Source organism: Stegastes partitus, unplaced genomic scaffold (assembly GCF_000690725.1).
Source record: "Stegastes partitus isolate 25-593 unplaced genomic scaffold, Stegastes_partitus-1.0.2 Scaffold1559, whole genome shotgun sequence".
NCBI classification, from domain to species: Eukaryota; Metazoa; Chordata; class Actinopteri; family Pomacentridae; genus Stegastes; species Stegastes partitus.
Genome location: NW_007579290.1, coordinates 71,428 through 88,497, shown reverse-complemented (window position 1 = coordinate 88,497; position 17,070 = coordinate 71,428). Strand labels below are relative to the sequence as shown.

Below are 17,070 nucleotides of genomic sequence, written 5' to 3'. Positions count from 1 at the left end.
GTTTAGCTTTTTATGCCAACAGTAGTGAGATCTCATCTTGATGAATTATATAAAGATAGACATGGAAATAAATGCTTTAATACAGGACAAAGAGACAAAGAGAGCAGCGCACACTTGTACATAGAAACTGTACATAGTGACAGAGTGGACAAAAATAAAACAAAGTAACGAGAGAATCAACAGAGTGAGATGCAAAGTCAAGGAAAAGTAAATCCAAGTAGCTGATCTTCAAGGATTGTCACGTCTGTCACTGAATGACTTTTATTTTATTTTGTTTTTAAACCTGATGAAGAGTCATTATTGTTCATTCAGTTGATATTTTGGTCCTTCTGGATGTATTTCAAAAAGGTCAGACTTCCATGAATGTTGCCAACAGATGTTATTGGGCTCTATGAGGTTGTTTCTCAAAATGCATATGAAAACCCAGACTGCCTTCAGACTTAATGAAGAAATATAGAAACCTGCTACGATATTCACCAGTTCTTCAGATCAAGTTGGCAAATTTGTGTATGAGGCATAATTTTCAGAATATTTTGGTGTGAAATTAGCTCAGTATGTTCTCAGTAACACTGCAGCCTCTAGTGGGCTTGTCACTTTTTTGTATTTTTATTTATACTCTGTTTTGATCATGTTGCTACCTTCCACTGATTTTTCACGGTTCTGAAACTTCTTTGGTTGACGTTTAACTAACACAAATGAGAACATGTTCCTCAACTAAATGTGGGTCTAAACTGGAATCTGCGTCTCTGACAGGCCAGCCTGAAGCTGAGGGAGGGACCAAACGACGTCACCTTCAGCATCACCACCCAGTACCAGGGAACGTGCCGCTGCGAGGGAACCATCTACTTGTGGAACTGGGACGACAAGGTCATCATCTCCGACATCGATGGCACCATCACCAAGTACGGGAAATGCGCACACCTCTTTGTTATGTTCTATTAACTCTCAGGGTGGAAAAGTCCTCGCAGCTGTACTTTTCTATTTGGCACAGAATGTTCAGTTGAGTTCACTGCAAACTTTTACTATGAGAGCAGTCTATTTATTCCCAGAACGGAAACTTTAGAGTCCACCCTGAACTTTTTGGCAGTGCGGTTGTCCTATATCAGCTATAGCATGCTGGTCCTGTTTTATCACTCTTGTTTAACATGTTAAATCATTATATATGTTATAAAACAGCTGGTTTAGCAGGATGCAAACAACAAATACGGTGAAGGCAGACAGTATTCTAAATAACTCTAAGATCACAGCAGGCTGGTGATTGAATGAAATGACTTATCCAGCTCCAGCGTCTGGTGAGTCTTGGAAAAAAACCTGCCATCTGCAGTGTCCCCACTCCGTTCCTCTAACATTTTCCATCATGCAGCAGCGATGACACATCCTACAGATGCGTGGACAGTATTTGAAACTTGGTCTAACATCATCTTGGAGCTTTCTGACATTTTTTTTGTCGCAGCTGACGCATCATTCATGTGACACGTATTTTAAAGGGACGGCTAACAGAGTTTAAAATATTCTAATCACACTAACATTTGGTAAAAAGAGAAAATATATAATTAAACCTGCATTGCGGAACTTGTTCGCCCTCTTCTGGCAGCAAATACTGCCATTATGACATCATGGATTGTTTTTGTTTCCTGAGATTATAATCCTTTCTCTGTACAATGATTTTTTCTTTGAAGCATCAGAAGCTTCTCTTGTTCTCTTGCTGGGTCAGACTCTGTTATACTCCTGGTCACTGCAGTCTACTCCTCAGTTCCTTCTTGTTGCTGGTTCATGTAAAACACATCACCAGTGTGCTAATGTGTGAATGTCACCACAGAAAGCAGACTTTCAACTCCAGTGTCCTGTGAGTTACAGAGAGTTTAACTAAAACAGATGAGCTTAATCAGCATTGAGTGACTTCATTTGGACGTTCTTTTATGTCTAAAAATCTACAATTGTGTTCGGCTAAATTGTATTATCAGCTAATTCTGTTCCCGTCATGTTAATCTTTCCCCTCAGATCAGACGTGTTTGGTCAGATCCTTCCTCAGCTCGGTAAAGACTGGACTCACCAGGGAATCGCTAAACTCTACCACTCAGTGCACGAGTAAGAAACAGTTCCCACGATCACACTCTGTTACCGTCTGTTATAAAGACAGCAAAGGATTTAACCAGAGACTCTCTGACCGCTGCAGGAATGGCTACAAGTTCCTGTACTGCTCGGCCCGAGCCATCGGCATGGCTGACATGACTCGAGGCTATCTGCACTGGGTGAACGACAGAGGGACCCTCCTGCCTCAGGGGCCCCTCATGCTCTCTCCAAGCAGCCTCTTCTCTGCCTTCCACAGGTAAGAAACCCTCCGTTTCCGATGCTCGACAACAAGACGACTCCATCTGAGAGTCATCACAGGATTTAGGTAATAGATGTTTATCGAGCTCTGCTGGCAACCAGAGTTTAGCAGCAGCAGCTTCGACAGAGACGGATACGACTCCTCCACAAAATTACAGTGGAGACAAAACAAAAAACCATCGAGGAAGTTATTTATTACAACGCAAATGACAGTCATTTTGCTTTGTGTTTTGTTTGTCTGACTTTGCGATAAAACTGTTATTTCAACAGCTGTCACACTGTGAAGACTAGAATTTACAAAAAGTAGGAACATAGCGCAGCATTTTATTTACTGTTGATGGTATAATCCTGTGCCTTTAAGATGCTCAGTAAGCTACGAAGTCATAACAAATTAGCTCCATTAAAAGCAGGCGTCTCCAGCAGTAGCAGCGGGTCGGAGGTTAATTCAGTAATCCGTTTGAAATCCTCTCATCAGGGAGATCATAGAAAAGAAGCCTGAGAAGTTCAAGATCGAATGCCTCACAGACATCAAGAACCTTTTCTTCCCAAACACACATCCCTTCTACGCTGCCTTCGGAAACAGAGCGAGCGTAAGTGTAATGTTTGAGTTTTCTCTCATCACTGCAGATTACATTTTTATGAAACAGCAAGAAAATCATCCTCGCTGTCTTTTTTTTTGTTCCTCCCGTACATCAGGATGTGTTTGCCTATAAGCAAGTGGGTGTGCCCGTGTGCCGGATATTTACAGTGAATCCCAAAGGGGAGTTGATCCTGGAACAAGCCAAAGGCAATAAAACATCGTAAGTAATGACCCATCAGTGGAGTCATTGTTTTCGTCTGTCAGCTGTTTCTCCCAGACAAACGTTTATTGTTTTTCCACTGCTCTTTTTTTTTCTTTTTCATATTTGGCAGATACAGCCGGCTGAGTGAGCTGGTGGAGCATGTTTTTCCTTTACGGAGTACACAACACAACGCCACCTTCAGCTGCCCCGAGTTCAGCTCCTTCTGCTACTGGAGAGAGCCCATCGCCGAGGTTTGCTTCGAGGAGCTGCTTTGACTCAAAACATCCTCGGGTTTCTTACTTGAAATCAGCTGAGTTTCTCTTCCAACTGAACGCACTCGTGCAATACCGATGACGTTTGTCAGTTTTGTCGGCCGCTGATGTCGGCTTGGACACATTCTGCTTCGGTGGAAAAGTTTGAGATGTGAATGTTTCCCATATTTTTTTTATGCGCAACACAATCTTCTCAATTAGGGGTTGATTCCCTTCATGCACTTGTAATCTTTGTGTCGGAGCCACACGGACTAGTTTTGGCTTGTGTCAAAACTCTGACGAATGTGTCGTTCTTGCCATTTGCACAGTTTATGTTACAGTACATAGAAGTCAGCACTTATTTAGGCAGCGGAGGTGAAGAAAACTGGCCAACGTGGAACAAAACTACTGACTGTAGTGCTCCTTTGAGAACCACACGGTGTATCGGAGCTGTGTGTCGTCCTTTAAGGCCTCATTCGCTCTGTAACCGTCGTATTTAATGTATTCTGCTCCAAAGCTCAAGGACTTTGCACTTATATGCTAAGAAGTAAAGTGTGCTCATAGATATTAACTGCATTAGTGCAATTTAGACAAAAAAAAATCACTTTCTGATGTGTAGATAGCTGCTATTTGGTAAGTTTTTTTTTTAAATCAATAGTTTAAATTAGAGTGTCCAACTATTTTTGATGAATCCTGACTCTTTGCCAGATGTTGCTGTTGTGAAAACTGCAGGATGTGAACGTCTGTCTGTCTGTATTACTTTCACGCTCAGTAACAGTCAAATTTACTGCATTCTTTCTATGAAAGTGATCGACTTTGTGTGAAGAAACCACACAGTATTTTCATAGTTTTGTTTTTGAAGTTCACTTTTCAATAAGGACCCATTTTGCTGCTGCTTCAGGTCTGTTTCTGTAGATTGTTGTGATTTCCTCGTAAACCGGTTTACATTAAGATGTAAAGCACAATGGATGTCTGGAGGTTTTCATAAATATGTTGGGACTGTTTGAGAGGTGAGATTTAAAAACGTGAATCATTTTTACAGAGCGCCAAAACTGTCGATTTTGCTGTACATAAACTCTAAGCATAGAATATTTAATGTTTGTACAGTATTGTACTGATGAACTGATGTCTTATGTTGGATGATGCTTTAATAAAACCACTGTATTTAAAAGATTGAAGCTTTTTTTTTGTACATTTAGCACCAACATGGTTTTAAAAACTTGAGGTGAAGACATGTTTTCAGGTTTGCAGGTACAATAAGTCTCCAGCTATGAATATATTTCTATGTAATGCCATTTGGAGTCACTGATGTGTGTTTGTGTCGGTGAATTACAAGTTTTTACCAACAAGTTGTATCTACAAAGTGATGTTGGTGCCTGGCTTTTAAATATTAAAGGGGAAACTTAGACATTTTTAAGCAAATATCTGTAAGAGCGAAGTCAAAAACAAAACAATATAAAATAATTGCATTGAACCTATATATTAGTACCCATGAGAGGAGACGTTCTTTCTTTTCCTTCTGGTGAACACATCGTCCCTTCCTCCGTGTATCCCCAGTACCGTGAACCGAGCTCCACCTGTGGCTTATTTAACGTGTTGGTTTTGTGTGTGGGAGTGGAGCAGCTACCGTTTCGAAGGGCTGGGGTAAAGAAGCACGACGCTGAAAGACGACAGGATCTCAGATGAGGCCGAGACGGCGAGCTTTCCTGCGGTCACGACCAGTCCGGCTCGGTCTCCTCGGCTCAGAGACAGAACGAGGCTCAGTGAGGTCGAGCTGCTGCAGCCGCACTGTTCATGTGGAAGCGGTGCGGCGGCTCCGGACAGGAAACCTGCAGAGTCCAGCCTCTGGATGCTGTGATTGGACACTGACAGGACGGCCTCGACCTTCTCGCCTCGCTGGGCTGCGAGCACAGCTGTCACCAGGTAGCGGCCGTCTGTAGGAGCTGTGAAGACACCTGGAAGCACAGGAGACGCTCTTAATGCACTGATTCTTCTGGTCCAAATACATCTACAACTACTAGATAGATTCCCAGTAAATTTTGCAGTCATTCATGATTTCCAGAGGATCCTCTGGCTGTTCCTATGGCAACATGAGGTTCACATTTTTGTTTTGTAGTGAAGCTGCTCAAATCTAATGCAGGCCTTAATGTTTTCTTTTTATCTGTATGGAAGTCGACATTTTAATTCAGGGAGAGTAGATATTCATGGAAAAACGATGTAACTTGGAGACACATAAGTTTTTAGGGTTAAATCAATGACCAGAGAACTGGGAGTGTCACGATATACCAGCAAAACATGCATGTCAATAATACACACATGATCACCTCATAAACAATCCAGCAGCAGTAACTATCTGGTCGATGCTCCAAGATGACAGTGTTGCATCTTGCAGCGCCCACAAAAAGCACTACCATTACTATTCCTTTTGTTCACCTTGACTATAGAGCTACAGATTAGTTATTCAATCGAAATAGAACTAATATTTTGATGATGAGTTCTTTAAGCAGTTTGTGAAGCAACTATCAGAGTCTGTCTTTGTCATATAAGAAGATTTACTTCCTTTTTCATGTTCCTGTCATTCCAAGTTGAGCATTCTGTGGTTTAAGGCTGTTTGTCAAACAGAAGAGGAACGCCACTGTGGGTCTGTGGGTAACTGTGATTGAATGATTCACCGTTTTTCACATGCTTTGTCGATTAATTGATTGATTTATCAGAGCTAGAATCTGTAAAAACAGAAAGAATGATTGGATTTTGACCTTCTGATGGATCTTAAACTAATCATCTAAGCTCAAAGTTGTGATATTTCACTGAAATTACTTTATTCTACACGTCTCATTTTAAAATGTAGGATTTTAATTTCAATTCACCAAAAAAGCATTAGCAGTAATCGCATTTTGTAAAAAAAAAACAAAAAACTGAACTCGACTGAACTGCAGGCTGTGTTTGCACAGAGCAGACAGGAGATAGAAGTCATCTATAGCATGTGTGGTCCCCAAAAGAAATGATGTGCACGTTGAATCTATTTTTTAATTATTTTTTTTATTTGAAATAATTTATGGCACAACAGTTATGCTGCTCAAACGATACCTTTGCCTTCTCTCTACTTCTACTCAAGGTTGTCTGTTTCCATAGAGGTGCACAACTTTACATGGCTTTTTCTTCCCTTTTTTTTCAAATGTGACAAATGCCCAGAAACTGCTTGGGTTTCAGAGGGTTAATGAAAACATCTACACAGCTGTTAGCAGTTTTTAAATATCACTCTAAACTCAGAACTATAGAGACTCAAATGAGGAAGGAAAGTTGTAGTTTTATGCTCCCGTGTCTGGACCAGAGTGACCGTAGTAACGGATACCTGTGTGAGGGTCATAATGTCCTCCATCATTGATCAGCACTTTGTCGAATCGAATGATTCCAACGTCTCCTTGGAACGGTGGGAGAGTCAGACCGGCTGAGAACGACACCTTGTCACCTGCAAACAGGAACATCACACGTTAGCAAACACGACAGGAGCCGAGGCAGGAAGCTGAATAATGAATAAATTCAGACCTGAATCCTGTGGTGGAGGTCTGAGGGGCATGTTCACTACTGTGGGTCAAATAAAAACAGTTTCACTCATTCTTCAACAGCTCAGGTATGATGTAGCACTAAAACTTAAAAAAAGGGAACGTACCTGAGATCAGAGGCGTGCTGGTCTTCAGGGAGTCGGTGGATTTGAGTGGGGAAGCTGTGAAACAAAACAAAAAGATGAGACAAAAGAATGATGCTGAGTGTTTGCACAGGTGGCCGCAAGCTCACCTGGAGCTCCGGCAAAACCCAGAACAGGCACCATGCTGCCGTCGGTTCCTTTGGGCAGCTTGGACTGAGCCATCTTGCCGGGGGGGCCCGCCTCTCCGGTCTCCATCACAGGTGGCTGAGGGAGGGAGGCGTCCACGGGGCCCATCGGCACGGCGAGGCCTTCAGTCGAGCCCTGAGGAAGTCCCGCGTCCTCCAGTCCGACCTGAACACCTGAACAGAGCAGACAGGCAGTGAGCGATGAGGGAGAGGCTGCAGGTCAGAGAGGCACAGATGTTTGGAGGTCAGATATGCGAACAAACCAGCTGCTTACACAGCGACTCCTGAAGCTGACCATTATAACACCACAGAGCGCCTCTCCCAGTCAAAACCTTAAAATTACGCACACAGAATGCCAGCGGAGGTCACTTTTTATGAAGATAAGTTTCTTTCTAATGCTCCCATTCATCCTGGAGTGTCAGTGCTGGTGATGTAACGGCATTAAAACAAATCACCGTTCACACGACCATAGTTATGTCACCTTTAATGCACTAGTTACTGTAATTATACAGATTTCAGTGATAAATCCTGCTCAAAGCAGACTTTTGGTTTAACCTATATCATTAAATAGCCGCATTCCATCCAAGCATGCCAGTTCCAGCGCCCTACGAAGATAAGATGAGATAAGAAGAGATAGACCAGTTTATATCCTGAAGGGAATTCTTGTGCCAGATGTTACTGAAGAAATTACAGCAGCTTAAGAATACAACAGTGAAACACCAGCGCCTGGCAGGGGGAGAAAAAAATAGAAAAGTAGAAAACTAATATCACATGTGATATTAAAAGTCAAGCTGGCAAAGATGCTGTAAAGTATTAAAAAGTAATTATTGCACTGGAGAAGTGATCTTGCACCGAGCATATCATTGTGCTGACTCACTGGAATGACTCAGCAACATGTCAGAATGTCAGTATTATTAACATTAACGTGATTTATTACAGTACACGTCGGTCATTACATCTGAAATCATCTCATTTCTGCTCCAACATCTCTGACTTGCCTGAAATTTTATTAGCATGATATATATATATAAAGATAGTAGTTACATTTTTAGCTAAATATACTTCATAAACTTTAAGAGACACATTTTTTTTAACTGCCCATCTTCCCACTTTCAGCATGTTTTGCAGAATATTGCACTGATCAATGCCAGTGTGGTGACTGATAAGTGTCTATTATTTTTTTAAATATATTGTTTTCAATCTTGTGTACGCACACAACAGACAGACAAACCCACACCTTGTCGGATACAAAGAAAAGCCATCTGAATATGAGCGGGTCAAAGTAGATCAAAGTTTCTGTCACAGTGTTTGTCTTGATCATTTTACAGTTTATTGCAATGTTTATTATTCATAATACCAGATGTTTTCTGGAAATGTAATTGAGAAAGTGGCTAAAATATAAATGAATATAAAATTACTGGTGTAAAATAAGAACTTCTTCGCACTGATTTGTTTGGTTGGTGGTTAAAATGAGAGGAGGCACAATAACTAGAGTGAGGTCATATACTGACTGTCTGACTGATGGCTGAAAGAAAAACAGATAATGCTCAGTAAGGAACCTCGACAGTCCTCAGAAGCATAACAAAGCCTTCGCTCTCAATATAACAAGAGACATTTGTGTGTTTTGCATGTAAAACCCATATTTTGGGGAAAGTTTCTGTTGTTTCTTTTAATTTGCACATTTTTTTTAGAGATGCTGCATTTAACCAAAACAGCAAAGTCTCTTAGCAGTGGACACATTTGTTTTGTCCACACCTTTAATACAACTCTACCACCAACTACAATAAAAAAAAAATATATAGTGCATTTTAATTTTCTCCTGTCAAGATGCTTCCGGTATTTTTTTCCCACTGTCTTTGTTTCACATGAAGCAAAACTGAAGTGTGTTTGCATCAACAAAAAGCCTGACAAACCTGATAGGAACAACACATCATATTGTACGGTGTGATTTTATCTTGTATATGTAATTTTCACTTGCAAGAAACATGCAATTTGTGTTAAAGTTTATGGCAGCGCTCCTGCTGAGTGTCATTAACAGCCTAACAGTGAGTGGTTATCTGAGCCTGTTATTAGGGACATAAACAGAGTAAATGACAGTCCGCTGCTCCATCTGCCATCATATAGCCACCGTCTGTAAGCGACTGCATTCCTGAGAGCCACAGCCGAGAAGAATCCCGGACTTTATCAGCTAATCATCTGTCCCCCATGTGCTTGGAGGCATATTGCTGCTGCTGCTGCTCTCTGGGCTACTAAACAGACCCCAATTTTGCTGTTTAAAAAGGGGAAACCAGCACATAAAAGGAATACCAGCAGCATACCGAGGCACGGCCACATGTTCAATCACCAGACAGCTTGTCCTCACCCCTCGGCGAAGGGTCATTTAGCATAGAAGCCGGGGAAGTCTGCCTGTTAAACGCAACATGTGCAGAGAGACCGGTGAGTAGCTGTAAAACTGCACAGGGGGTAAGTCTGCGAATACGCACATGTGCTTGTCTGGTTTCTCAGCCGTGTCCTTCCTCATATAAAGCCAGGTATGCGAGCAGACTTTGATCCGAAAACTGATTTCAGACCTACTGCCACCAGGATAAAAGGGGCAGGATGCATGTCTGCAAGTGAGAGTGTTGGTCCTGATGAAAGAGGTGAGCCGTAAACAAATGCAGCTGGATCTACCGTCCACCACAAATTTGCAGTCTTCCACCGAGGCATCATGGGAAATCCTCCCTTTGTTGTTGCTGGATACAACGGCCCCTTGTGTCCCAAGAACTGCCACTTTCTACATTACATAGCACATAATAATGACCGCACAGCCAATTTGGTGCATGTTGACTTTATGAGTCACCAAAACACGCCGGGCTTTTCGGGCTTTGATTTAAGAATCCATAAATCCAGTCTCAGAATTCAGCGCTCCAAGCAAAACTCAGGAGAGAGAGAGAAGAAGGAGATTGATATATTTCGTACGCCAACCCTGCACAAATAACACCTCCTCAGTCAGGGCGAGCGGGTACAAATGAGGCTTAAAGCAGCAGCAATCCTGAAGACTTTATCGGTCTTGAGGGCTTCAGTCGGGTCCCGTCTTGCTCGAGGTTGGCGGGGTTATCGTGTTTGACCGCAGTGCGTCCACCTTATCTCCCACAGGTCATGAAGCCACGAGCCAAACTACTTGTCAGAATCAGGAAAGCATGCGTTCTTATCTGAAGAGGTTTCCATAATAGAGCTCTTTAGCTGTTTCAAGTGAGCCTCCTTATCAAACACAACGGCACTTTGTAGTGTTTGGCTCCCACATGTAAATACTAGTGACCTAAATCTACTAAAAACATGTTAAATGGGACGACACATCCTCCACCGAGGCCCTCTTCCACAGTTTGACCCAGAGTGGCCCAGATCTGCACTTAATGGCTTTTCCTCCTGCCCATGATCCACCTCTTCACTAGGTTTAATGAAATTTGGCCTGGTAGTTTCTGCATATTCTTAGCTGACAGACAGAGAAACAAACCTTCATCGCTGCTCTTGATTTCCCAGAGAGAATCAAGAATGGGCAAAAAAATACCTGAGAGCTAAATGTCAGATTCTCTTGTAAACAAAAGTTCTGTTTACATTCAGTGTTCCCTGCAGACATCTAACCAGTGTGCAGGAAGTAATTGTTTCCTCGCACAACACTTGTAAAGCTGAGTTTTTAATAAGAATCATGCCATGTTTACATCCATCGCTAGCTTGCAGTCGTCCTCACTGCCTTTGCAGGCTACGTTTAAAAACGGTGGAATAGAGAAAGTGTATCGCATTGACTGTGCAGGATGATTACTCGCGGCAAAAGACTCCACAGGGAAGCCTAACTTTGACTAAAAACAAAGAAGCATCAACTGCATCCCATCATCTTCATTAGTGCTTAGTTTTTCTAACTTGTCATGGATGAAAATTATGAAAGAATGCAGTCTGTCTCGTAACCCTCGAAGCAGTTTGAGTGTTTTTTTTTCCAGTCGTGTTGCATTTTCACTCACTGTGGACTCGTCCTGCACATCTATGTAAACAGCAGAACCCCAGCTAGAAGTAGAGAGAACTCACAAACACCTTCTTTACAGGATGACACACTTATAATGAAGTTGAAATTTTAAGAAAATGGAATCAACATGTACATAATTTTTCTAAGTGCCCACAGGTGCGGTTTAGCCAAATTCAGGAGAATAGTTTGTGAATTTTTGTCACATAGTTGTTGGTCTCAGCGGAGTCATGAACAGTTTCTCTGTTGTTCTGAGAAGCACAGAATTGTTTGTTTTTTACAGAATCTGGACCGAAAGCTGTGAATGATTACTTCAGTCTTAGATTTGGGTGTTTTGATTGGTTCAGTGACTGAGGAAAGCTGGAAATCTGACATTCTTCTGTGTTTTGACAGTTTTTTGATTTTGGTGATTTTGGTGATTTTGGTGATTTTGGTGATTTTGGTTGGCTTCAGAGGGTTAAGTCACAACTTTACAACTATAAAGTCAAGAATGAACTTTTATGAGTTTTTATGCGACTTCGAGGACACGATCAGCCGTGTGATGTACTTCCTTCATTAATCTGTGGCCGTTGAATGAAAAATGGACTGTCACACAAAATCTCACTGGCATTTCTTTTATGACTTCACAAGCAATAATAAATTCATTCTTGAACTGTTAGCATGCAATGACAGATTACAGCTCCTCTCGTTCTCTTCCTGACCCGCTCTTTTAAGGTTAACAACTGGCATGACATCATGGTAAACATATTGACGGATGGCCTTTGGGACCTCGGTGCAGCTTTGAGTGTTCGCAGTGTTTATTTCAGCAGAAAAGGAACTCAGCCATGGACGCTGAGAGGGAAAAAAAGTGAGAAAACTGCAGATGGGACTGAAGAGAAGGAAGCGAAAAAACATAAAAGCACTGAAGAGGCTGTGAGGGAATGGGGCGATATAAATGTCGGTCCAGTAGCACCTCATCGGAACACACTTGGCTCTGAAATAAAGAGCGGTCCCTGCGAGGGGATCCCTGATAAGCTGTGTGCAGCTCTATCTGGACGGACTCCTCCAGGCGGCATTTTCCAGTCTCTTCAGATAAGCAGGGCGGGAGATGTCAGGATGAGGTAGCTGACAGAGGAAAGACAAACAGAAAGGCCTCCAGCTTCTCCGAGAGCGAGTGGAAATCATGAATAAGTGTGCTCTCGCTTGCAAAACTTCTCAATGACAGATTGATGAATTAAATGCCACATAACGACAAAAACCATGGGGTGGTAACAGCTCTTAGTCATCGCAGGCCGAGTGGTGAAAATGAGCAAACTGGCATCTCAGAGCTTGCACGGATGAATCAGAGGATTTTGATGCAAATCCTTCAGTCTCACTTCGACTGAACGAGAACTATCTGATTCCTCCTGTTATATTCTGACTGCATCACCTGCCCCATAAAGCAGTAACTGAAACTAGCTGGTCCCAGAGGGAGAGCCCCGGCTCGTAAACATTATGGGTGTGCGTCTAGTTTACAACTCTGAAGTCCAGCTCGGTCTCACAGGCACCATTAGCGACTCATACGAGAGGTATGCAACATATGCGCTGATCTGAGCATCTACACTCTCGAGCAGATCCAGTATTAATGATAAACAAATGGCAACAGATCCACGTAAGGCTCAGCCAACGAGATCACCCTGATGTTCTCGTTTAAAGTAATGAAAATACTTTACATCCCCAAAAATGTAATATACCCAGGTATACGTTTTTGTTTTCTTTGGCAAACGCGCACATAAATGCACACTTGGATGCACAAATAAGCCTGGTGAGCAATATTTCTTCATGCCAAGGCATTGCTCAACACAAGTGGGGTCTATTAAATCAAGCATGTGTGTTCAATAAAGGCCGCCTGCTTTAACTGAGAACACGGTTAAATGAAAATCCAACTTCCTCTCACTCACACACTGAAGCGCAGTCCAACAGTTCAGCCTCTCCAACAACACCGTCAGCCCGGGATAAACAAATGAGCTGCGGCCCAGGCAATGATCTAAAAGGACGGGATGTATCGCAGCTATTTGATTACTATCTCAGACTATTGAAAATTCTGCGGCCAGTAAATCAACTTTGGCCTGACGAAAACCTGGAAAATTAGGGTTAAAGCGAGATGATGTGACTACGAGTAGTGGCATTTACAGGAAAGCTAAAAGTAGAGAATAGTCAGTGAACTGAGGCAGTAATGTTTATTAAACCACATCACCAGTAGATAACGTTAGCATCCTCAGCAGCTTTTTGTACGGGACCATGTGTATTTTTGAATTATTTCCTCTTTCATGAGTTAGAAAGTGTGACTGGGAACAAGGCAATCCTTCAAAGTGTCAGGTGATGTTTGGATTCCTGCACAGACCGCTTACCTTGTTTCCCAGGAGAGCTCTTGGTCAGCAGCTGAAGGTCTCTGGCTACGTCTGAGATGTGGTTCTGCAGGGCTTGACAGGTTCCCCTCAGTCCTCCGATGTCTCGAGCATGAGCTCTAACCGTGCCGTTCAGCTGGTTCACGCAAGTCCACAACCCAGTGACGTGTTTATTCAGCCCCTCTTTGATCCTCTGGAGGCTACCAGAGATAGGATCCAGCTTGTTGCATAAAGCCTCCACATTAACGATGCGGCTGTCCATGTGGGCGACCTCCCCCTCCACATCTTGCGTTTTTTCCCTGCAGCGATCGGCCTCAGCTTTCACCTCCCTGCCCAGCTCGTCCAGCCGCTGCCTCAGCTCCCGATGCTGTGTTCTGTGGAGCTCCAAAAGCTCCTTGGCCTCCTGCTCAGTCCCCGTTTTAACCGGTCCCCAGGTGGAGTTTAGTGTCTGCTGGACTACATCTGACAGCGAGCTCTCCAGTCTGTCCACACGACCTTTAATGTAGCTTAACTCGTCGTGTACGTTCTCAGCTCCACTGCCATGTATCTGGGATTTTAGATGAGTCTCCATAGCATCTACAGCAGTTTTACAGTTCTGGTAGTCCTGCTGAAGGTCTTCTACAACAGTCAAATTAGCTTTGCACTCTTTTGAACACAACTGGTCCAAGCCATTGAGTCTGTCCTCCAGAGTTTGAACAGAACCCTTCAGAGAGCTAACGTCCCTCTGCAGAGCATCTGGTCTCTCTGGCTGACCCCCCGATGGAGAGTTGGTGCTTGTGTCTATCAACAGGGTGGTGAGTCGGTCCTCCATGGAGGCCAGCTTGTCCTCCAGAGTGTCCCTTAGATCTTTAATGCCATCCGACTGTTCCGTCCTCAGCTTTTCCTCGACAGAGTGGCAACACTTTACAGTCACGTCTGATGAGTTCAGACGGATTTCAAGGTTCTCAACGCGAGCCACAACAGAGTCCGATACCCGCTTGTCTTCCTTTCCTGGATCAGTCAGTTTGGTCTTAAGGTCCTGGATCTCACTGCGGAGGTCACTTTCCTTTGAGTCCATGAGCTCGGCCAGGCTGAGGTAGTTGTGTTCCTGTCCTTCACACTGCTCCTGAACTGACATGATTTTATAATCACAGGAGTTCTTCAAGTCTGCCATTTTGATTTCAATGCCCTCCATCAACTCCTCTCTCAGAGCGCGGATCTTATCGTCCAGATAGGCCCGCAGGTCTGCATTGCTGACTGGGGGGGCAGGATGAGGTGTGGACAGCGGAGTCTGGCCAGCTTCCATTAGCAGACGAATTTGTCCATCATGGTGGCTGACACGACCCAGCAGGTCCTCCAGGGTGTTGCTCTTGGACTCCAGATCATGTGAGACCTGGTTAATCTTGTTCATGACCTCGTCCATCGCCAGCGTCCCCTCATCAAACGAGAAGTCCTGCACCTGAATGGTTTCGGTCTCGGCGCCCCGTGCACTGGCGGGCTGCTTGAGGTTATTTACCAGCGTAATCAGCATCTTACTGGCATCCTCCTGGAAGTCCAGTCTCAGGTTGGAGGACATGTCTGTCATTCTCGCCTGCATGTCGAGGACCATCTGGGAAAGTCGCTGCACCTCCTCCTCCAGGTGTTGTGGACTCTGGGATGTTCTGTGAGCCTGTACTGGCCTGTGACCTGTCTGACCTCCAAACTGCCCCGCCCCTCCCCATGGATGGTTTCTCTGGCCATGTGTTCGCTGATCTGGAGCTACACCAAAAAAACAACAGTGAGACAGTTAGATATCAGGAACATTAATGCATTTTTTTGACACTATTAAAGAAGTTACTCTAATTTTACTTGTTTTTGTGCAAGACCTGCTCATATTCTAGTCATGTATTTCACCTTGTGGAGCAGGAAAATGTCCAGAGGCGGAGGGAGCCTGAGGCAAACGCTCCACTTGGAGTAGCTTCATGTCTTTCACCTCCCTGCAGTCGTGGCCCTGGTACCCCGGGCAGCACCTCCACTCCAGCTCTGTTACAGTCTTGTAGGCAATTTTGTACATGGGCCTAAAATGTGTTTGATATCTAGGAACACAACACACAAAGATGTAAATACATTCAGGTTATAACTACAGGATCTATCATACCATGTGATTGTGGACTAATGAACAACAGAAGTAAAAACTCGACTCAGACCAATTCCCCCTCTCAGTAAAACAACATAAACCTTGATAAACAGAGCAGTAAAATCAGTTTGTTGGTAATTAGGACAAGATAAACGCAGCTCACATTAGCAATTAATTAATCACGCAGTCCAAAGGAAGCAACTCAACACTTTCCACCACTTCCACTCACGAGGCCTGCCACCCAGTGATTAACTACATGTCATTAATGTATTTGTTGCTCAGTGAGACTGAGGCCAAGCAGAGGGAGAGTCAGAGTAATGTGTTTGGCATTCATAAACACAGATGTCTGACTATGATGTGTTTTGCTTTGCATCTTAAAAATTCTGCAAGGAATTACTTCAATTTTTTTATTCACGCTTTTTAAGAGACAAAAACAAAGCAAATAAGTGCATTGTGAAATACTGATGTCTGTGTAGGTTGTCAGTAATCCAGGTCATGGTAATCCTGGAGGCTTCACTTAAAAATAAAGTCCAGTTACTTTGTACTCAAACTACAAGGATGAATGCATGCAAGAATACATACACAATAATGAGATATTGTTTTTTTTTTTTTTAATGGCTACTTTTGACCTTAAGTTAAAAACAAGAAATAGGTCAAGAACATGTGCTTAACGAATGGGAATGTTACAAGAACTGTAGGCACAGAAAGTCTGAATGAACGCTGTGAAGTTGTTATCAGTGTTAATAACAGCAATTTGCACTTAGAGATCTCGTCCAACTGTATAATAATGAAATCGGTATTGTTTCATATTGCAAAAAAAGTACAGACAAAGACAAAGCAAATCCACCCTCCACCCGATGTCCAGCACTTCTGGGAACTTACATCACTTGTTGCGCGCAGTTTGGCAGCTCCGGTGGACACGGCAGAACCTCCGGCTGCATGAAACTCTCCGTGCCTCCCACGACGGCACAGCTCACGTTCTTGTGCACAACGTAGGCACACCAGTTTCTGCAGAAAAGGACTTTTTAAATCGCGTCTTGTTGTCGTGCAGAAGAAGGCTGCAGCGCGTATCCATTGCTTACCATTACGCACAGATAGGAGGAAAACCCAACGGGTTGTTCATTAACTCGTAGACATGTTATAAATGACACACACATCCAGTTTTACTCACTTGTTCCTTTGTCGTGTTTCGGTGCCAGAATACGCGTTCCCCTGAAACATGCTGTACTGGAAAGGTGACCCACTGATGAGAGGGAAAGTTATTAAAAAGTGAAGAAGTCCGCGCTTCATTGTTGAAATATTGAAATGCTTTCAGATGGTAATCAGAAGTGGAAGTCTGTGGTCTGGAGATCAGTCAAGGCTCTGCGGGTTGCTCCCTCTCTGTGGTGCGCAGATCTAAACAAGCTCCTTCCAGCGTCCT

At 43.3% G+C, this 17,070-nt stretch overlaps 2 protein-coding genes across 2 annotated transcripts in view; one reads left to right on the top strand and one right to left on the bottom strand.

Moving 5' to 3' along the window:
• The window catches only part of LOC103371295 (phosphatidate phosphatase LPIN2), a 21,589-nt gene extending 17,054 nt beyond the window's left edge, over positions 1–4,535 (top strand). Inside the window, exons 15-20 of the mRNA XM_008300561.1 lie at positions 754–902; positions 2,002–2,088; positions 2,177–2,329; positions 2,807–2,921; positions 3,028–3,131; positions 3,244–4,535. Of these exons, the coding sequence (XP_008298783.1) occupies positions 754–902; positions 2,002–2,088; positions 2,177–2,329; positions 2,807–2,921; positions 3,028–3,131; positions 3,244–3,388 (753 nt within the window). The 3' untranslated portion in view covers positions 3,389–4,535. The remainder of the gene's footprint in view (positions 1–753; positions 903–2,001; positions 2,089–2,176; positions 2,330–2,806; positions 2,922–3,027; positions 3,132–3,243) is intronic.
• emilin2b (elastin microfibril interfacer 2b) lies at positions 4,027–17,070 on the bottom strand. The gene is made up of 9 exons (XM_008300562.1): positions 16,822–17,070; positions 16,533–16,658; positions 15,428–15,609; positions 13,559–15,292; positions 7,160–7,369; positions 7,035–7,088; positions 6,911–6,949; positions 6,717–6,833; positions 4,027–5,319 (listed from the first exon to the last, which is right to left on the bottom strand). Exons 1-9 carry the CDS (start codon positions 16,938–16,940, stop codon positions 4,988–4,990), a joined length of 2,913 nt encoding a protein of 970 aa, XP_008298784.1. The 5' UTR covers positions 16,941–17,070; the 3' UTR covers positions 4,027–4,987.

What these genes read in the sequence shown, in the direction of transcription:
- emilin2b (XM_008300562.1), bottom strand. Translation starts at nt 16,940, where the DNA reads ATGAAGCGCGGACTTCTTCACTTTTTAATAACTTTCCCTCTCATCAGT. An exon ending in ACATTTTCCTGCTCCACAAG is followed by an intron (nt 15,293 to 15,427) that starts GTGAAATACATG and finishes TTTTTGGTGTAG; the next exon opens with CTCCAGATCAGCGAACACAT. An exon ending in GGGTTTTGCCGGAGCTCCAG is followed by an intron (nt 7,089 to 7,159) that starts GTGAGCTTGCGG and finishes TTTGTTTCACAG; the next exon opens with CTTCCCCACTCAAATCCACC.